Source organism: Amblyomma mixtum, chromosome 1 (assembly GCF_055824585.1).
Source record: "Amblyomma mixtum isolate Tamu chromosome 1, ASM5582458v1, whole genome shotgun sequence".
In the NCBI taxonomy this organism is placed as follows: Eukaryota; Metazoa; Arthropoda; class Arachnida; order Ixodida; family Ixodidae; genus Amblyomma; species Amblyomma mixtum.
Window position 1 is genome coordinate 35,891,162 of NC_143012.1, and position 21,991 is coordinate 35,913,152.

General features: G+C 47.4%; 1 protein-coding gene across 1 annotated transcript; it reads left to right on the top strand.

Moving 5' to 3' along the window:
* The first annotated feature begins 977 nt into the window (after window positions 1-977).
* On the top strand, window positions 978-21,547 carry LOC149366015 (chymotrypsin B-like). The gene is made up of 11 exons (XM_089547597.1): window positions 978-1,137; window positions 4,807-4,982; window positions 6,313-6,396; window positions 7,773-7,914; window positions 9,289-9,402; window positions 10,028-10,158; window positions 11,813-11,913; window positions 12,867-12,969; window positions 15,810-15,969; window positions 19,884-20,035; window positions 21,171-21,547. Exons 1-11 carry the CDS (start codon window positions 1,101-1,103, stop codon window positions 21,363-21,365), a joined length of 1,395 nt encoding a protein of 464 aa, XP_089403723.1. The 5' UTR covers window positions 978-1,100; the 3' UTR covers window positions 21,366-21,547.
* Window positions 21,548-21,991: the final 444 nt, after the last annotated feature.

The window sequence follows — 21,991 nt, forward strand, 5'->3', positions numbered from 1 at the left end:
CACCCCTGGAATGCCATTCCCTTTTGTGGACATCCCTGCGCGGCCACACCGGACAAGGGACACATTTTTCAGGTCAGTATTGACCCAATCAATCAATCAATCAATCAATCAATCAATCAATCAATCAATCAATCAATCAATCAATCAATCAATCAATCAAGTCTTTATTTCGCCTGTACAAAAGGCACAGGACACAGAAAAAAAGGCTCTGAGCTTGACAGGTCCTCTCAAATGCTGTACATTTTAACACTTAAAACCATCCCCTCCGTGTCGCTATCGCGTCCTCCTTTTCGTGTTTTTTTTTTAACTCGAGCTCCTGGAAGCCGCAGCGCAGTCGTCGCCTGCAATGATGACCCTGAAGGCCACACTTTGTTGGCTTCGGCAATTGCAAACTGCGTTGTCAGTACGGAGCGCTCGCATTTTTCAAGTGTTACGCGCCGTTCGCTGTCTGGTATGGCCTTTATCATCGGCACTCAGCGTGCGTCATTTCTCTCAGCGAAGAAACCTGGTGTAATCGCTGAAGCGTGCTGTAGACAATGCGCGACGGGAACCGCCCCCCTCGTGTTATCGCCGAACCGAATGGAAAAACATACAGATCCGAAATCGCACACGTTGCAAAATTCCCCATAGCTTCCGCGTGCCTAAATGCGATGCTCTGATAGGTTAACGAGGGCTAACAGATTGTCGCGCCATCTGTGGCGTTCGGGAGGACTTTTCAGCCCTGCTTACGACACTTGCGATGGAGGGAAAAAGAGCAGGGTGCCACCGATAGTTCACTGGCCATTCATAGGCGGCGCCTGCATCTGCTGAACTCGAGAAACTAGATCCAGGTCGTGCTTAGACTATGATTCATAGTTTCATGACTGGTAGTGCTGAGGACCCTGGAAAGTGAAAAGCTGACTGGTTGCGTCACAACCCGTTTGCGTACCCGACACCGTGTCACTTCCGTCCTTTCTCACCGCCTACGCATGTGTCCACACAGGAGTCGCTGATAGAGATTGCGATGCATGCGTTCCCGATAGAGTCGGAGTCGACATATAAATGGCCGAACAATCGACCGCTGCCATTTTCACAGTTGAGGACACGGAGAACATATAGCCATGCGACGCTTACTTCTCGTTGCCGCTTTTACAGCCGGTGAGTGCTAATCAGTTGCCGCTTATTTTGCCTAACCTGAAAGTATGTCTATGCCGTGTTCAGTGTGCAGGCTTTCGGTTACATTAAAGGTACTCTCAGTGCCCCCGAATATTTCCATAAACGTCGCAAGACGCAACGACGGTTTACGAAGGGTCGCGGTCAGGTGCGACGAATTAGGGACTGTTATAGACTGTTTACGTCAAGTTTTAATTGAGCTCGGTGAACATCCGCGGTCATTCATGATTCCGGTGACGCCCGAGTGTGTTTGTCAGCATCGCCGCTCTCTGGTTTGTTTGCTTCTTTTATCGGCACAAAGGGCCAGAGTGAAAAGTTCATTTGCAATATTGAGTCGATTAACGGTCCTATTTGAGATCGCCTTGGGTGCTTTGACGTGCGCTGATAGCGCACGCGGCACACGGGATTTTTTTTTATGTCCCCTTCATCGAAGTACTGCCGCCGCGGTCGGCATCGCTGTCGGCATCGCTATGGGCATCGCTGTCGGCATCGCAGCCTACACCTTGGGGCCAGCAGTCGAACCTGACGGTATGATTAGATATACGACACAAAAGACGCAATCAAATGTACACAGAACATTGTCGTCGTACTTATCACAAGCCGCTCCTTTTCATTGATCGGTTTAGAGTTAGCTGTAACAAAATGGGCATTAACATTGATAGAGCTGCTAAACTTAAAGCTCTGCGAGTGGCGTTTAGCGACTGAGTAGCATTTAGCTGTGCCGTTACTACACGCGTCTACGCCGCTACTAAGCTACTATGCTACAACGCACTTACTACACGATGCCCATTTACGTATCATTTTTATATTGGCCAGCAGATGAACATATCTTCGGCTGAAGCAACTACGCCCAGAGATAATCTCACAATCCAGCTATAAGCATAATTAATTACAAGCTAATGCATTTTACATTGATCATTTTGCTTTCAGTATTTGGTGCTTCATTTATTGCATGTACTTTATCATCCTAATTTTACAAATTATGTACTTACCATTGTTATATATGTATTTTGAAACACAGTAAGTATTCTGTGTTGTCTCTTCAATTCCTTGTGCATATCCTTAGACACGTCCTGTAATAATGTGACCAGTCGATTGTGCCGCTCTGTCTCTGGTATAATTCTTTGTTACCAATACTGTAAAAAGTTTTTTCTTGTACCCACACCTGTTACAATCCCTCTAGGGATTTACAGTATATTTAAATAAATAAATAAACAAATTTAGCCGTCGCGGAGGCTGAGTTGAGGAAGGACCATTTCCCTATTGTTCACCTTCGAGTCTACGGATTGCTTTGAGGCGCGAAGATAGATACGAACCACTTGAGTCCGAAGCTGGTCGCCGCTGGAGACGGGAGTCAAGAACGACGTCGAGAAAGCGCATGTGACTAAATTGGCCAATGCTTAAGCTGTCAAAGTCTATCTTCAGCCGCTCAAAACACCTCCCTACACGTGGGGAACAGGACAAAGCCGGCCTTTTCCGCTCATATAGCCAATCCCATACGTTGAAGATAATCTTGTACCGAAATTAGGTTCTATCGAGCTATCGAGTGTAGTTGCTTGCTCTGGTATACCCGGTAAACCGAACGCAAATGTCGTCTGCATATAATTGACATACGAACCTACCTGTGATTTTTCCACAATGCCTCGAGAAGACCAGTCATTGCAATGTTGTCAGCATGTATACGCACGAGAAATTAATGAGAATCTCAACAGGAAAACACACATCACGTCTTAGTCAGAAAATCGATGGCCATTATTCATCATCAGGGAATCAGGAACTCAACTTAGCAGTCATCAGAAATACCTGATGAGTGTGATGTCCAAAATCGTTGCCTTTTTATTAAAAACTCGTCACAAACTTTTATAAGGGCAAGAACACTTCTCTGGCACACCTTGCGATACAGGCTCCGCAGTGGCCCAGTGGTTATGGTGCTTGACTGCTGACCCGAAAGACGCTGGTTCGATCCCAGCCGCGGCGGTCGCATTCCGATCGAGGTGAAATCCTAGAGGCCCGTGTACTATGCGATACGTCAGTGCACGTTGAAGAACCCCAGGCTTTCGAAAATATCCGAAGCCCTCCACTACGGCGTCCTTTACAGCCCCAGTCGCTTTGGAACCTTAAACCCCATAAACCAAACCAAACACCTCGCGATAGAGCCCTTTCGGTGCTTAATGTGTTTCCTATAACCGTACTAGTTTCGAACGATCACAGGTGAACTGTGGATAAATCGAAGAAGATGGGAGTGGTACACCTCTGCATTGTAAAGTATTTAGTATTCAGCTTCGAAGGACGCTGTCATAAGGTTTAGTGACGTCAGAGAAAATGGCTAGTGTGGAAAAGCCAAAAGTTCGGTGGTGTTCAGAGTGTGACGTAATCTCTGCCCGCTTCTAGTCGGGCGCTGTGAAAACGGCGCGTAACACTGGTACCTCTGTGTGACACGCGCTCGTATACATTCTAAACAGAAAGGAGTGAAAAGGAGGTGTCCTGTCCTCACTTTTTTATCACGGAAAGTGCGCTAGAGTACACCTTACTCCTTTTTTACTCCTATGTAGGTGTATTCGGGTTTAGAGTGTATAGGCGTGGATAACTCTTTCTGGCCGCGCGGTTTCCCTTACGCCCATGTGCGGCCGCCAATTTCTTGCGCTGTACCGGCGACGAGAAGGGCATTTTCGAAATTATAAGAACTGATGTCGATATTACGTGCGCTGGAATATAAACCTATCAATTAATAAGGAGCCTTACAGTAAAAAAATAAAAACTTTGAGATCACTGCGGCGACGCGCATTGGAGCAATGCGAAAGCAAAACGTCCACATACTGCATCGACGTCCGTGGCTGTTCTGACGTCCATGTACTGTATCGACGTCTGTGGCTATTTTGACGTCTAAATGTATTTTTCGCGCTTTTTCGCGTTTAATTAACTAATTACACCTAATCGACCAAATTTTTTCCCACGGCAGCATTTTATCACACAATATCTGTCACAATCACACTTTCACACATTTATCTTAACGACGTAATTGTGGGCACAAAGAGCCATATAATGCTCTCGCATTACTAAATAAAAAAGTTAACTAATTCGCATTACTTAACCAACCTGCTAGCTTGCACAACTTAGCAATGCTGTGATGCACTACACAGCACTCTTCTAACTCGAAAAGCCTACTTGAAGAATTGCTGATAGCCTCAGGTATAGCTATCAGCCGCAGGAACTGCTGGTAGCTATAGCGATCACCTGTTCATTCCACGAAGCAGCAAAAGGTATAGAAGTTTTTTTGGTTGCAAAAGCAACACTACGTGAGTCTCCCAGCCATTTCGCGGAGCTTGGGAAAGGCCATACTGCGCATGCGCGAGTAGCAGTGACGTCACACGGCGCACAGCTGGCGCGCCGCCGCCGTCGCTGCGCGGGTGACTCAGAGGTGCCGCCGCCGCGCTCGCCAGTTGCACATGCGCAGTAGCGGCGCATAGCTAGCGCGCCGGGGCCGCCGCAGCTGCCGCGCGCTCTCCATCGCCTCTCTCTCTGTTCTCGTTGCTTTCGCAATCGTCCACGTTTAGCCAGAGCTAAACCACTGCCAATTTTTTTATGTAATCCGCTGTCCTAGCCTCCGTGCTGATCGAGTGTCAAATCGCGATCAACGCATGGTACCTTTCGCAGTTCTGGCTTTCTCCTGCGCCCAGCAGCCGGCGGTAGTGGAGCTTCGCGACGGAGTGGACCTGCAGATCCGCGACCGATTGTCCGGTATAGTGGAGAGTCCGGGATTCTCAAGGGGCTGGTTCGTGCCCCACGGATTCCAGGGCGCGGTTACGATCCAAGCGCCGAGGGGATATAGTGTAAGTACCCCCCCCCCCCCACCTTTATAAATAAGCACCATAGAAAAACACTGCAGGCCTTTACAAAAATAGCCTATACACTTTCTATACACTTCTTATAGACTATATCGCTCTTATAAAAATGGTCTATAGACAGTCTATAGACTTCTTATTTACTCTATTGACTGCCTACAGATATTGTTTTTCGTCTATTCATGGCCTATAAACTGTCTATAGAGAAAAGTCTACTAAAAGTGTATGGCCATAAATCTATAGATTGTCATAGACTGTCTATGGCAGTTGTATTGCCTATAGACTTTTGTCTATAGACAGTCTATAGACTTTATAGACAGAAGTCTATAGACACTCTATAGACTGTCTAAAACTTTTTTGTAAGGGCGCCTTCCTATATATATTTCCTTTTGTCTATTCATAGTCTATATACGTTCTATAGACAAAAGTCTACGAAAAGTGTATTGCATAAATATATAAGCTGTCTGTAGAATTTTTTGTAGCATATATATCTGCCTATGACAGTCCATAGACTTTATTGATAAAAGTCTGTGGACAGTGACCTAAGTCTATAGACCTATGTTGTGAGCGACGAAAGTGTAAATTCTGTCGTTGCGTTCGCATTGAACACTTTTGCTATCTCAATTTCTGACCTAAGAACCGCGTCGTAAGCACGGGCATCAGCAGAGCCTCGCTAATATAGACGCTTTGGTTCCTGAGCAAATATGAACATGAGGCAAGTCGTCCCTAACAACTAGTCACGATGAAAAGAAATATTTTGAAACAAAAATGAGGCGGTAGGATTGAGGTCTGCTTCTGTTTAAAGAAATTTTTGTAAAGGGGAGCGCTTGTCTGTGGTCGTTTTCTGTCTTCTTTATCGCATTGGGACTTAATGAATTCAAATAAACTCGCCTGGATCTCAGCTTTGAAGCTGAGATTCGCATGTGCTCACAGCGCTCATAGTTGAACGTCAGTTAAAAGTCCGGAAGAGTTGTAGAAAGTTGTGATCGCCGCCGATAACATCTTCATTCAGACGGAGTGAGAAACGACAGTCATCAACGACATGGACTTACTCTAATGTGTTTCGGGAAGTTCCACAAGGCGCAGTAGATTTCAATGAAAGGCCGTAATGCGTGACGTCACTGCAAGTATCGCAGTAAAAAATTAACAGAAAGAACAGGGATCAAGCAGATGGGAATGCAAGGCCATGGGCACTCTATATATGCATACAGGGAGGAAAAGACTATAAAAATAACACAAATTAAATGTCTGTGACACAGGGATGGCTTGAAGAGACGGTCCTTTTGAAGTGCATGACACCTGTTCGTTCTTCCCGCAGAGGATCCGCCTGGACTTCACCCACTTCGACGTGGAGACGAGCGCCCAGTGCGGCGCCGATATCGTCCTGATTAGGGAGGCCGGGGTGAGTCCCCCTTTCTGTTTCCCACGCGCATGCGCACAGCGAAGCACGTCTGGCTTGGGTATTAGACTCAGGTTAAGCTTTGATCTGGGTTAAGCTGATTTGATCTGAAGTGTTCGCGCCGCAGATGGAAGTTGACAAAGACTACGATGGGCAGTGCTCAGCGCGAGAATGTGTGGTGTTCAGTTTAGCACGAAACGTTATCAGCTGCGGCGATAACATAGTGCTGCCTAGCAGTGGCCAGCGGAACTGATCTGTTCGCGCCGCCACGGGTTCGAATCCCAGCCAAGGCAATATTTTGTTTATTCCAAACCAAAACAAACCAAAGTTATGCTCAACAGTCTTAGAAGGGAACAGCAGTTTACAATTGGCAGCGAGCTGCTACAATAGGCAAGGGAATGCGTCTACTTAGGGCAGGCAGGTAGCGACCGCAGATCCGGATCACTAGAGTGAAATAACGAGAGGAATAAGAATGGGGTGGAGCGCATCTGGCAGGATCTCTCAGATCATGAATGGCAGTTTACCAACGTGTCTCTAGAGAGAACACCGGAGCGGTGGCCTAGTGGTTTGAGCATCCTGATCGCATGAGGGAGGTGCGAGGTTCGACCCCAGTGCCGCAGGGTACCCACCGGTGATACAGTGGGTACAAGCTTTCCTCTGGTCTGGTGCTCGGCTTCTTTAGGGTCAAATGCTTGGAATTGGGTCGCTGCCGATAGCTTGAGTAAACGAAAACACCGTGCGCCATGGCACTGTTTGGTCGCAGGTGCCCTTGCGCCATAAAAAAATCATCATCATCATCATCACACTCTAGAGTAAAATATGCAACATCTGTATCTTACCTGTGAGTCAGAAACGTGGAGGCTAACGAAGAGGTTTCAACTTATGTTTAAGACAGGGCAGCGAGCTATAGAAAGAAAAATGATGGTTTTCATGTTAAGAGAACGGAAGCGGGTGGAGTGGGTGAGGGAACAAATGCGGATTAATGACATCCTGGTCGAAATCAAGAGGAAGGAATGGTCATGGGCAGGGCATGTAATGTTTAGGCAAGATAACCGGTGGTCCTTAAGGGTAACAGAATGGATTCTAAGAAAGAAGGCAAGCATAGCAGGGGGCGGCAGATAGTTAGGCGGGCGGATGAGGTTGAGAAGTTTGCGTGGATAGGGTGGCCGCAGCTGGCAAAGGACAGGGTGAATTGGAGAGACATGGGAGAGGCCTTTGTCCTGCAGTGGGCGTAGTCGGGCTAATGATGACAAAGGTCAAGGCTTTAGCGATGGCCCGGCTTTGCAGCTTCGGTCGCAAAGTAGAGCTTTCGGTCTAAAAAGAGCTGCACAGTTGTTACTGTCAAATGCATTTCTTTTTTTTCTCTCTTTCTCTCTCAGTCTACTATCAGGACCATGTGCTCCAACGTGCTCCCCAAGCCGTACCTTAGCATGTCTGGAGCAGTCACCGTCCTCCTCATCACCGACAAGATGAAGAGTAGCCGTGGGTTCAGGCTCCGTTTCACCGCCACCAACAACCGCGGTGGGTGCATCATACTCGACGCTCTCGTCCTTTCAATTGATGGGTTGGCACGGTGGATGTCTGGAAGCGCTCCAACAGCCTTTATTCAGTCATGGCTATACACTCTAAAAAGGAATAAGCCTACATGGGAGTAAAAAGGAGTTAGTTGTCCTCTAGTGCACTCCTTTTCATAAAAGAAAGTGCGCTAGATAACGTCTTGCTTACTCCCTTTTTACTCCTTTCTGTTTAGAGTGTAGGAGAACTATGTATATTGTGACCGGCGAAAATGCAGAAGGTATTCACATGATGTCACGGGCGCCATTTTAAGGCGAAAGCCTTTAATGCCTCATCGTTGTCGACAGAAGGTTGTCAGCAGAGGTGTCACGCTTTTCGGTTGGTCGAAATGGTTATGACGTCAGTGTGCGCGGATTCGAAGTAATGAGGTCACCCAAGAAGGCCTGAGCCCCCCCTTTTGGAGCAGCCGGCAACTGAGATAGTTGTCGTCCGCTCCGACAGGGGGCGTAAGGCGTCCGTGGGTGGCCACATTACATACCTCATTACTGCGAACAAAGCCATGGATACAACCGAACTCATCGAAACAGAGAGGGAGTTGTGCTAAAGAAGCAGTCAAAGTCGGCAGTCAAAGTGTGTAGTTGGAATGTGTAGTCAAATAAAGCACTAGTACAGCACAAACAGTCTCGCAGTCAGTGCCAAACAGTGCGCCAGGAAACGCTTTCTCCTTGCAGCACTGTAGAGAGCCAAAGTGCCCCCTGAATTTTTGGTGTTCAACGCCCAGCTGCAGAGTGGTGTAGGCCGGAGGAGGGGGGGGGGGGGGGGAGGTGAGCCCGATTAGACACGCACCACAGCCTTTCACCGTGCTGCATGGACACCAAAATGGCGACCGCTATGACTTGAGTGAATACCTACTATAAACCCCCGGCGTTGCGTTCGCATTGAGCATTGTGCGGTCTCAGTTTCTGACCTAAGAACCGTCTCGTAATCATGGACCTCAGCCGTTCCTCGTTAATATGATATGGACAGTTTGGTTCCCGAGCAATACTGTACGTAAAGCGAGTTGTCCATAAAAATGAGTCGCGAAGGAAAGAAATTTTCAGAAACAAAGATAGCACCGTATGACTGAGCTCTGCTTCTGTACATGGGGGTGGCTATTGAAATTAAAATTGTACAATTTTAAGAGCTAGAAGCCCTTTATCTTGGTCACCATTATGCCTAAAATACTTTAATGCAGCTTGGTGCGCCTAGTGGTCTGTGATACGTTTGACGGAGTCTCGTGGTTAAATGGCCTAACCCCTACAACTACTGTGTGCAATCTTATGTGTGCGATGTTTTGGAGAGCGTAAAAACGGTCCTGTTTCTCTTTGTTTTCATCTTTAGACCTGTGCAACAGCGCCTCGCAGTTCCAGTGCGGCACGGCGGAATGCATTCCGAGGAACCAGGTGTGCAACGGACGGTTCGACTGCGCGGACGCCTCGGACGAGAAGCACTGTAGTAAGCATCTTCATGTGGAGTCCTTGTAGCGGCGAGCGCGAAGAGTATTGACAATGCTAGATCACACGAACATCTTTCATGGCGGCGCTGGTGATAACGGGCGGATTTAGCCAAAGACAACGGTCAATGGCACGCCTTTGATTTGAAGAACAATCGCAGCTGCGCGCCCTGTCCGGAGAAGGTCGTGCGCGCATGATCCTTTCACATTTCTGAAATGAGAGGGAAATTGCCCATTAGCATCTTCAAGAGATAATCCATCTAGCTACGAAAAGAAATCTACTCTAATTCGGGGGATCCTCCTAAACTCATTAATCTTTTGACTGTACAAGACGACTGATAAGAGATAAGAAAATAGCTGAGAACCCTTGCTAAAAGGCACAGTTCGTCTGGTCAGTTCATTATGTCTTCAGGATTTCAAAGAGCGCATACAAGAGTGGACCAGTATTTATTTCCATATTTTTCACTTGAGTAACTACCGTAGCTTTTAATCTTGTAGGTTGCTCAGTGGCTTTGTAGTTCAGCTTTCATACCAAGTTCGTGGGTTTAAATCCGAACCGCGGCGGCCGCATTTCGATGGAATCGAGGTGCCAAAACTCACGTGAGGCTGACCGCTTGCGTTCCGCAGCCGTCAAGCGCTGGACCCAGCACCTGGTGAGGACCACGACGTGTGGCACCCCCGCCGTGGCGCCGTCCGTTGAGCTGGCGGACCGTATCGTCGGAGGCGAAGAGGCAGTGCCACACAGCTGGCCGTGGCAGGTACGCTGACAAGGACGCCACCTATTGCCATTGTCGGGTGACTAGGGGAGCTGATACTCGGAAGCACAGTCTTCGTCAGAGGTAAAGAGTCCAAGGGGATTATTCAAACATCTTGGGTGCTCTGGAAGCATCCGTGGAAGCCCTAACTTCCAAAGACGTAAGGACGATAACGAACCAGCACAGGTACTCGGCCCAATATTGAAGATGAATGGCTTCACTCTGGTTCATTTGTTTTCGCCAATACTTTCCGATATTGGCCCCGCCGTCGTGGCTCAGTGGTTACGGCGTTCGGCTGCTCGCCCGAACGACGCGGGTTCTATCCCGGCCGCGGCGGTTGAATTTCTTTGGAGGAAAAATTCGAGAAGCCCGTGTACTGTGCGATGTCAGTGCACGTTAAAGAACCCCAGGTGGTCGAAATTTCCGGAGCCCTTCACTACGGCGTCCCTCACAGCCTGAGTCGCTTTGGGACGTTAAACCCTAATAAACCAATGAACCAACTTTCCAATATTGGGCCGATTGCACGTGCTGCTTGGGTAGCTTATGTTACCTTCAAGAAACTTGCAACGCTGGCAACGCGTAAATGACTGCATAGCATGGCCCTGAGGTAAATCCTTTGGACTCTATATTTTTGACGTAAGCTGTACTTGCCTCCACAGCCGACAGCGCTTGCTGCCTGTCTGAGCTCGCCCCGCATAGATTTCTCTTTCGTTCGAAGGCAGATCGGTGGACAACGACGGGTTGCCTCAACTGCTCCGCGCTTAATCATCGATCTCGCACATGAGGGCAAGCGAAAACGAAATTGCGCCCAAGTGGACATGTTTGTGTAGCTTTGCAAGTCTGTGAGGCACCATTATTCGCATAAACATTATACTGACTATAGTAGGATACAACTAAAAAAAAAACAGCAGTTGCTAACACTGGGCCGCGATCCGCGGCGTTTTGTATTACTCCGCTGGCCAATCGGAACAGAAAACGAAGTCAGCTTTTTAATGTTTGATTATATTCAATATCAATGTCAAACAAGCCAGGTATCAAAACTCTAGAGCGTATCATTTTTTTCTTGTGATAAGCTTCTTATTTAGGTATAGAAGAAAAGTTTCGACAACGGACTACTTTTTCGTCGTGGAGGAATTCTGTGCGCGGAGGCTGAATGTGCGCGGAGCTTCACTGCAGTCTTAAGTTGTATCCGACTATATTAACACTTACAAAAAAGTTTTATGTAGTCTATAGAGTGTCTATAGACCTGTGTCTGTAAAGTCTGTAGACTGTCTATAGACAAATCCTTGGGAACAGTCTTTAGGCAATACAAATGTCATAGACAGTATATAGACAATCTATAGATTTATGGCCATAGACTTTTCGTAGACTTTTGTCCATAGACAGTCTACAGACTAGGAATAGACAAAAAACAACCCCTATAGGAAATCAATCGAGTCAATAAGAAGTTTATAGACTGTCTATAGACCATTTTTAAAAGGGAAGTGTAGAGTGATTAGGCGCCCAAGTGTACTGATCGCCTTCGAACGCTTCTGCAGTGTTGCATTGTCGGCGTGTGCATCATGGCGCATGGTAACGCGGAGTAGATTGTGGGGTCATGTTTTGGCGCACTTTTTGGAAGCACATTTTCTCCGTGTTTCCCCCCGCTCCGACGCAGGCCAGCATCCAGATGAAGGGCGTCCACCCAGCGGCCCATTTCTGCGGCGGGGCCCTGGTCAGCAACGAACTGGTCATCACGGCCGCCCACTGCTTGATGAAGTAAGGGAATCGTGTCATTTCTGACATTGCCGGACAGAAATTTCGAAAATTTAAAAATTGTAAGACACTGTTATAGAAATATCGAAGGTAATCGTCCATTCTTCTGATATGTAGCAAGATCCTTTATTTAAGTGTTTCCATTGATCGCATCGAACAGTTAAGACTGCCATATAAACCAGTGGGGAACGCTTTTGACAATAGCAAAAATGTAAATTGAAAAAAAAAAAATACAAGACTGCCGTCGGGTGATCTGCGGATATTCTTTTATTGTGAAATCTTTGATTATAGGAAAAAAATTGCGTTCATAAACTCTTTTTCGTTCAAAAATGCTTTTTGTCCAGAATTCCGCTCGCGCTTCTTCTCGAAGATGGCATACTGGTATGCACTGTACAGCGTGAATGGCGCAGAGTTTGAAGTGGCGAATTAACGCACGTTATTTCTATTTTTTTACAGCGATAGCTGTTAATAAGGGAGTTGATAACATTTGGTTAGCGATAGCTGTTAAATCCACGTTTCCTGCTTATGCGTTGGTGGCGTAACACATATGTTACGCGTTACGCTGGCTGGTCAGAGTGAACTGACGTCGCGCGTGACGTCATGACAACGCACTGCGCTGATTGGTAATAATGAAGTGACGTTGCGTAATCAGAATTCTGACCAGTCAGCGTGGGGGCGTTGTCTTGATGTTGCGCATGGCGTCAAGAAAATGCTCCATGCTGACTGGGTAGAACGCCTGATTGGTTCGAACACTGTGGCGTCGCTCGTGACGTCACGAGTCATTTACCAGAGCTTATTTCGTGGCCCTAATGCGAGTGTAGTGGCATAAAGGTACAGATAACCTACTGATAAGGTACAGATAGGTGATGAATAAGAGCTAACGCTTTAAAAAAAGGTGTTTTTATTTGTATTTTTTATTTTATTCTATTTCTATTTTTCTTTGCATCGTTACGCAGTATGGAGGCGTCCAACATGGTGGTCAAAATGGGAAGTCACAACCTTGTCGGCAACGACGCCGGTGTCCAGATCCGAACCCTAGCTTCCTACGCGCAGCACAGCGTAAGTGGGTTTCCGAGTTTTTGCGACGGAAGCGCCCCCTACATTGTTCACGTCTGTAAGAACAAAAACGAATAGAACAGGTCTACTGCTGCTTCTTTGGTGTCTTTCAGAAGCGCTGCAAATGCGTTCTGGAAAGTCTATGAGCAGCTGACAGCTGCCCGCGCTACGCTTTTGGAAAATCGGCGCTGACGCAAAAGCTACCGACACGCTCAGAACACTGGACGTAGGCGCTGGACCAGCGTCCTGTATTTCGAGATTTTTAAGCGTGAAAAGCTTTTAGTTCCCGTTTTTGGCGCTCAGCGAGTGACCTTGGCCCCAGAACGGAGAGAGCTGAACACGAAGCCGAACCGAAAGGAGCTTTGGCGAAACGATCCTCAGAAAAGGTACATCTTTGACGCTTTGCTCAGAACACCACCAACAAAAAAAAAAAAACGCGCACACGCGCAACGCACCACGATCAAGGCACACGAAAATAAACAAAAACCGTCGTCTACTCAACAAAGCTTCTTGTAGCAACGGCTGCCTACAATTGTGGCTAGACAAAGGGAAAACGTGCGTCAAAATAAGAGCCAGACTAGTTAATTTTGTCTATTGAATGATTATGACAGCTCCAGTATATGTTTAACTGTTTTCTATAGTATAAAAACAAGGTATCTGAACATCCGCTGATTAGAGAAGCATTATTACTTCTTCAGCATCGTTACGATACCTTTTACTTCTGCGGGTAAGGGGTGCTTTCCGTAAGGGTGCGGAAAGGTGGATTTCTGAAACGTGACTTGACCTTTTCCTTGTCTTTCACTTGCAGTAACCATTCTGAAAGTTGCCTTTCGAGTTAAAGTAAGGCAAATGTAAGGCCAGTTTGTGAATAGGGAGGTCAGTCTTTCCCTGGAACCTGCGTGCTGCACTGTCGCCGGAGGATCACATGCGTCAGCAACAGCGTCTTCCCATATATCCCATCTCATAAGTTCTGTGCAGCGCTATGGAAGGTGGAGACCTCCTCAGCCAATCGGGAGAGCGCGTTAGACGTGTTCCTCCGCGATTTGTCGTTTGCTCGCGGCGACCAGATGCAGTTAGAAAAGAGCCTAAATTGACGCTGTCTACGTATAAGCGTATACGCGCTCACGTATGCTAAACGCGAGCTTTTAGGGGCATGTTACGCCATTTTGTCGTATTCATATTTTGGTGCGAAAGCGATCATGCGCTCAGCGAAAACGACCAAGAATATTGTGATCTTTACATCTGGTGCCGTTTCCAAGGAACAATGACGCTGCATTAGGTTAAAAAAAGAAATCACATCGATATCCACGACTGGGAATCGAACCCGCTGTGCCGCAAGTAGATCAGCTTCGCAGGTCGCTGCGCGAGAGCTCTGTACGATGTCGCCGCGGTTTTTTTTTCTTTATTGCATGGAAATCAATCCCGCTAAGCTGCCAAATGCTTTACGTACACACACACACTATTCCGCAATTAAGGCACGCATTCGCATGTCTTCGTACACTGAAATCGACCTGCGCATCAAAACTGCGGGAGACACACATGCGTCAAGAACCGGCAATCATTCATGCGTTCGCTCCAGCGCAGCATAAACCCCCCCCCCCCCCCCCCCGCACCAAGGCGCACTGTTCACTGAACAGAGAATTAGATGAACGAGGTGGTTCTGCGTGTCGATCCGTCATGTGGTTCTTCCACATTCTAGAGAATCCAATCAGCTTTAAGAGGTCACACGGAATCTCGGAGTCTTTCAATATAAGCAAGAACCGTATAGTGTACGGCGATATCTCAATGCTCTTTTTGATGCCTCAATAGGCTGAGACGCAACGATAAGCTAAACTCAGTGACGCCATCTAGTTGTTATAACGGGAACCATTTTCGCCAATAAACCGACGCTCTTTTTGTGCCTAGAATAAAAAATAAGCAAAAAAGTAAATTTGGTTGGTTTATGGGGTTTAACCGCTCATACATTTTGCTGTAGGCGAGATGAGACGAAGCTAAAGTCCATTGCTCCACTTGCGGCCAGTGAACGTACTGAAACGGCAGTAATAACGACGAATTCAGCCCGAGGTGAGAGGACCTGCCTCGAAAGGATCCGGCATTTTGGAAACGATGTATGCACGTACTCAAGGGTAAGATGCCCGCTGCGTTCTGCTGCAGTAGTTATCCCGCTGTTAGCTTCTCATGACTTATCAAATTAAACCATTCATTAATGCGAGAGCATTATGGCTCTGTCGCGTCAGCAAAAAAGTGTCCGCAAAACATGTCCGTAAATTTTGTCCGCACGAGTACGTCATTCTCTGAAGATGAATGTGTGAAAGTGTGAGTGTGACAGATAGGGGGGGGGGGGGGATAAAATGTTGCCGTGGGAAAAATTTGGTTGATGAGGTACATGTAATTAATTAAATGCGAAAAAATACACTTAGACGTGAAAATAGGCATGGACGTCGATATAGTATACGGCCGTCAGAACAGCCACGGGCGTCGATATGGTATGTGGACGTTTTGCTTTCGCATTGCTCCAGTGCGGGTCGCTGCAGTGATTTCAAAGTTTTTTTGCTCTTTTTTTAGATCAGGCTCAACGAATTTTTGTAAGGAAAGACATAACTTCACTAGTGAAAGTACTAGACACCAGGAGCAGGAAATCGTTATATCGAGACAACCTGTTCCTAGAAGCTTCGCTACCAGCTCTATAGTCCACGCCTTTAGAAACGCTGCGATTCTTTTTTAACCTTGCTGATTCACGCGTTCAATAATCCTTTCATCTTTCCAATTTTTGCCATCGCACTGGTGTGGCGGGCTCTGCGTAATGGATGACTCTATTCATGTCACGGTTTTGTTCCTCGCAGAGCTTCGTCGCCCACGACATGACGCACGATGTGGCCGTGCTCAAGCTGTCATTTCCGGTGAACTTCACGGAGCACGTGCGACCGGTGTGCCTTCCTCGGATGGGACAGACGCTGCCCGTAAACACCACCTGCTACTCCACCGGCTGGGGCGCCACGCGCGGTGAGTATCGCAATTACGAAGCGAAGCGACTCGGTGTTGTCGTAGTCAATAGTGTAGTCCGCACGTAACGACTCGTATCTCAGCTGCTAAGGAGCTTCCTGTAACGAGAACGTTTTGCGGAGCAGATTACTTTTAGGGAGTGTCTCCTTGGGCTCTTTCCTCGTTGGCGTTGCATAACCTTCCCCGCAGCGCCGCCCCTCCTCCTCCGCTCTAAGAGTGTGTTCGTCGTATTTTCCCGTTTTCGTTTGTTTACTGGATGTTTCTATTGCACTGATTTGTGCACCTTGTTTGAATTATTCGTAGCGGCGACTTGCGTTTTCCCGCGTTGAACTTGCACTGAAACCGGGAAAACGTTACGACGTTCGGCAATTGCCGGATAAGTCTTGTGTTTGACATTCGAGGGAAAAGGCAAAAAAATAATTTATTCTTTGAGCAAATGCAGCGGGAATGAAACAAACTAGATGCAGCATCAGTATTCTCTCCCTCGACTTCTTGAGAGCTGGATTCGTTCCTTCTAGAACAGTGGCTAGCAGTTGGTCTAGTGCACACTAATTTATTCTCCTCTGGTCCAAAGTAAGGAGTGCAAACATTAGAAGAAAACCCAATTCGCGCGACGAATAATTCAAACAAGGTGCACAGATCAGTGCAATAGAAACATCCAGTAAACAAACGAAAACGGGAAAATACGACGAACACACTCTTTAGAGCGGAGGAGGAGGGGCGGCGCTTCGAGGAGGGTTATGCAACGCCAACGAGGAAAGAGCCGTGTCCTTGTCCCCTGCGCACTTTGCAGAGCACTTCTTCCTTCTGCATGTCGGGAAGTACTGTCTTTCTAAAAAAAAAATAAAAATCTGCTTAAGATCAATGCGATAAAGTAGGCATTAGCTTAAAGGTGCACTGAATAGGAATCTGAACTCGTATTTTTTTACCACTGGAACTCTTATCTACACGTTCCGAGCTTTCTTGGAAACTTCGAATTATTGCCCTGTGCGGCCGATTTCCCTAATTTAAATCGGATTAACGTTTTCAGAAAATGGTTATAGCGCCGAAACAGACAACACACAGAAAGCTAGACACGCGTCCGGCTTCCGCCTTTATTTTTAATTCCCCGCAAACGGTGGGAGAAGTCGACCAACCTTTTAGCCAGTCCCTTGGCGGCTTGCCGCTTTGCCATCGGCGGAGTGATACGTAGTGATCGTTGAAAGCAAGTGTTTCCGTGGGCCTAATTTGCAGCTATGTAGCCTCTGACTAGATCTGTTTATTCACGGAAACTTAAAAGAAACAAAATAAAAGCGAAAACAAAGTCGTCACGCGACTGCCTGAAAGGCACTCCATGCATTGACCGACTCCTCCCACCATCTGCGGGGAATTAAAAGAAAGGCGGGAGCCAGACGTTAATTCGGTTTAATTAGGGAAATCGGCCGCACAGGGCAATAAATTGAGGTTTCTAAGAATGCTGGGAACGTGTAGATCGAGTTCCCGCGGCAAAAAGACGAATTCGGATTCCTCTTTAGTGCACCTTTAAGTGTATCCCCGGACGGAGCAGCCGCTGCTTTTGACTGGTTAAGGCTGTACGCGCTGGTGGCGTGATCAGTCCGCCAATCACCGAGTGGCATGTTGTGCCCCCTATCCACCATCCCCCACCCGCCACTCGCTGCTTCCCACCCTCTCTTCGTGTTCCATCTCCCTCTTTACCTCTCAGTCCTCTCTCCTGAAATTGGAGAGGGATATTTACCCCTCTCAGCTTTGCCACCTGTCAGCCGAGGCTTGAGGTGGACGCGCGGACGGACATATTTTTCAACATGATGGTAGTAATGCTTACGCATCAAAATAGTGAGCACAAGGGGTTTGCTTGTAGACCCTGTCTAGTGGGGCTCTTAGAACCCGTGGAAGCCTTATGATTCGAATCGGTGCAGATTGAAGGTTCCTCTTTCCTTGGAGATATATGAAATGTCGACCATGTAAATCCAGTCACACTGTACACTGTTAGCAGAAAAACACCCAAAAGGGAGTAAATGGCTTGTCCTCTAACGCACACCCAAAAGGAGGTTTTTTTTACTCCATATGTATGGTGCTTTTTATTTGCTCCCTTATATAAGGGAGTTATTTTGGAGTATAAAGGGAGTTATTTTGGAGTGAAAAGGGAGTAAATTTTTTACTACCCACAGAAATGGAGCCCAAAAATGGAGTCATGTTTATTTATCCTCATTTGGGCTCATTCTTACAGCAGTGACAGCGGCGGAAACGGGCAGTAGCTCTGCGGGCCGCCGGCAACCCAACTTGGGAAACTGCGCTGCCCTAATGTGACCCCGCGTCATGCATTCTTTCCGCCGTCTGCTAGCCCAGCGGCGGCGTAGGCGGCAGGAGTCGTCTGCTTGTCGTCTCCTTTTGCTGTACGAACTCGTTTCGTTGGCCATGTTCGTAGATAAAGGGATGTAACATTATAATCAGTACTTCAAAACTGAAAAGGAGACGCTGGGAAGTTTTCACGGTCATGCACCACGCTATATTTGACTCAAACAAAACCAGAGCAGAAAGATGAAAATACACCTGATGGTAGTTTGGAATGGCAGTGTTTGCTTTCATATTCACTTCATTAAGGCTTGGATTTTAAACATGGCTGAGGAAAAATGTGGCCTCATGAGCTCAGTCAAGAGCTCAGCGTTGACACTATGTTCTATCACAGTTCCATGTTCATGCAACACATAATCTGCTGCAACACATTGCGAGAACCACACTGAAAAAAGCCTGTGAGAATTAGGCCTAAGCGGGGGCTGTAACGGGGTGGCGACACAAACAAAGGAAAGTCAGGTATCGTTAGAGCACTGGAGGCTTCACAGGAGCAATTCAATTATGTAACGTACTGTAGCGGAAAACGGCGACAAGTCGATATCTTGTACCGCGGCAGGCGCCCGTGAAGGAGCAGAAGTCAGCAGAGATCTAGCGACGATGGTAACCAAGCGGTCGTCACTCACCGCCATTATCCGACAACTGACCAGAAGCAGACGAGACGCTAGGCGGCGTGGCGGATTGCACAAAATGGTGTTTTTTTACTCCATTTCGGCACCGGTGGTGTATTTGGCACAATTAACTCCCTTTCTAAACTGGAGTAAATGCTGGTAAATCCTCATTTTTACTCCATTATTCCCTCATGGGAGTAAAATGGAGGACAGTCCACCTTTTTACTCCCTACTGATGGAGTAAATGTTTTCACAAATGGAGTAAAAAGGGTGGCCGCCACCATTTTTACACCCTTTTAGGTATATTTTTGTTTACAGTGTACGGCCTAGAAGCATCCCCGGTGGGCTGTATATTTTTGACAAAGGCTGTGCGGGCTCTTTTCTCATTCCCTTTGCAACCCTTGCATCCCTTTCCTTACGTCACGGTTCTGGTTACCGCGCCTTTCCTTTCCTGTTTATCTCTTCTCGCGTTGTGCATGCCAGAAAAAAAGGGATTTGATTATTACTGTTGTTACTACTACTACTACTACTACTACTACTACTACTACTACTACTACTACTACTACTACTCGTACTACTACTGCTACTGCTGCTGCAGCTTTTATTAATATACTACTACTACTACTACTAGTACTACTACTACTACTACTACAATGATATTGCTTTTAATGCTGTTACTCCTGCTTAGAGGACGTTTAAGTCACATTGATTCTCTATAGGATATACAACAGCAGCATGGTTTTGAAGAATAAACATGAAGTAATTGGCGTAGTACTTATCTGTCGAAACTAATTCCGCTAAGTTATACCATATAGAGTTCCCTATCGAGGACGCGTACGTGCCATCGAAGCTTTGCGAGTCATCGCAATGGGGGCGCCAGTGTCGCCGTCACAGTGTTACGTCACTGCGGTGAGGCTGACCGTTGCCGCGCCTCGCGCATGCGCTGTTGTGCAGGCACTGGCAGTGCGTTCCTGCTGAAGCAGGCTCGGCTGAAGGTGCGCAACTTTGACGACGCGTGCTCCAGCATCCTCGAGATACAGCCACGCATGCAGCGCGACTACATGGTCTGCGCTGTGGACGAATCGGACTCCTCCGGGCCCTGCCACGTGAGTTGCTATACGGCACAGCTCAGTTCGTTTGAGTGCCGCAAGGTGTCACGACAGTCAGCTAACCTCCAAGTTTTTATTAATAATAGTGCCATATTTTGATGCATGGGCCCATTGAAGACCTTCGCTACTGCTGTGATCAAAGAGCTCTTGCCTCGCAGCACGAGCTGCGAGGCAAGATTGTGTGAACAAATCTAAGGTACGCCGGAGCGGCGGAGATATCTTGCAGTCTCTTACTGCGGTAATCGTTTAACGCGATCGTTGTACAGTGCAGTCGAGCCTTAGAGGGAACATTTCGTAACTGTTGAAACAGTAAAACTCAGAATGCAAACTAATATTTCTGCAGTAGATGTCTTCCCAGTGTGTTGCTCTCGCTATTTTTTCACTGTGTTGAAATAAATGTTGCGGTCGTATTGGCTCGGTGATAAATTGGGTATTCCCTCTCATTTAGGGCCGTAAAGTTCAGCGCAGATCTGAAACTCTGGCGAAATACTCTCCCTATGTCTGTCTGTCCTACACGTCATCAACTCTGGCAACATTTAAAAAAAAAATTACCGGGTGAACTTAATGAGTAATGCGAAAGCATTCCAGTCATATTACAATTCTTGTGTAGTTAACTTAACATTTTATTTCAATTCTAATTGTATTTCATTTCCAGTCCTATTCTGTTCCTTTGTAACTGGCTGTAAGTACTAGTACTGACTATTACTGGCTAACATTTCGTGTTTCCCCATTATGATGACGTCACAGAGTTTCTACAAATCGCGAGTTTAGTAACGCCGCCACTTTTTTGGACAACGCCGCGTTTTCGTGCCGACGAGCCATCTATTGATTTCGCATTAAAAAATGTTTTGTTGGCTTGAACACGAATCAGGCGTTCTCTTCAAGCACATTCTACACTGTACTGGGTCGGTAACTTTTAGCGGGAACATTTGAGCGCGCGGTTCCGCATTCCGCAGCTCGCGCAGCGCCACCTGCGGGCGCATCGTGTCCCTGTTACAATGGCCACGCTACGCATTCGTGGCGCCCTCACCCGGCACTCCGCGAGCTGGAAAACCACGCGCGCAAGCTTTCCCCACTATATGTGATCGACGCTGTACATATTCATTCGAGTTCACGTTTGGACAATGCGCAGGGCGACAGCGGAGGCCCTCTGGTGTGCCAGCTGAGTCAGCCGGCGCCGTCTTCCAACTGGACGCTGGTGGGTATGACGAGCCAAGGCACCGTTATAACGGGCTCCAGCGCACTGTGCGGCATGGGAACCGGCACCATCTGGAGCGGCGTCATTCCCAACCGGCGCTGGATCGATCGCGCGCTGCGCTCTCTTTGAGCATGGTGTCCCCTCCAGATGGCGCCACATGTCGCATTGCAGTATTATTCCTGTGTAGGAACACTACATTGCAGCGGCTCTGCGAGGGAAATGTCACCGCTGGCCCTTGCATCAGAGAAGCGCATAACACTGGCGCAAAGAATAGAAATGGATGGATGGAATAAACGATAAGTTTGAAAGGTCTGCGGCTGCATCCGTTAAGGCCGATTCACACGACGGACCGTTCGCCCGCGGCCCGGGCACTACGTGTGCATACGTCAGCACTTTGAGAGGCGCGCTGGATGCATGGATGGATGGCGGCCGACAGCGCGCCCGTCAAAGTGCTGACGTATGCACACGTAGTGCGCGGGCCGCGGGCGAACGGTCCGTCGTGTGAATCGGCCTTTAGCAGATCTGATGAAGAGGTGATGTAGGCCGCTGTAGTCGGCTTGCTAGGTTAAAAGAAGCTTGTCGCTTCTACCACCACCCTCAATTCACTTTCTTTAAGTCGTTACTTCTGCAGTACTACAGAAGTGGCGGGATTGCAGAAAAAACAAGTTCGACACATGTATTCATTGTAAGTGATTATTTAGACCCTTAAGAAAGGCCTATGGAAGTTCTAGCTAACATCTCCTTCGGGGATCTCT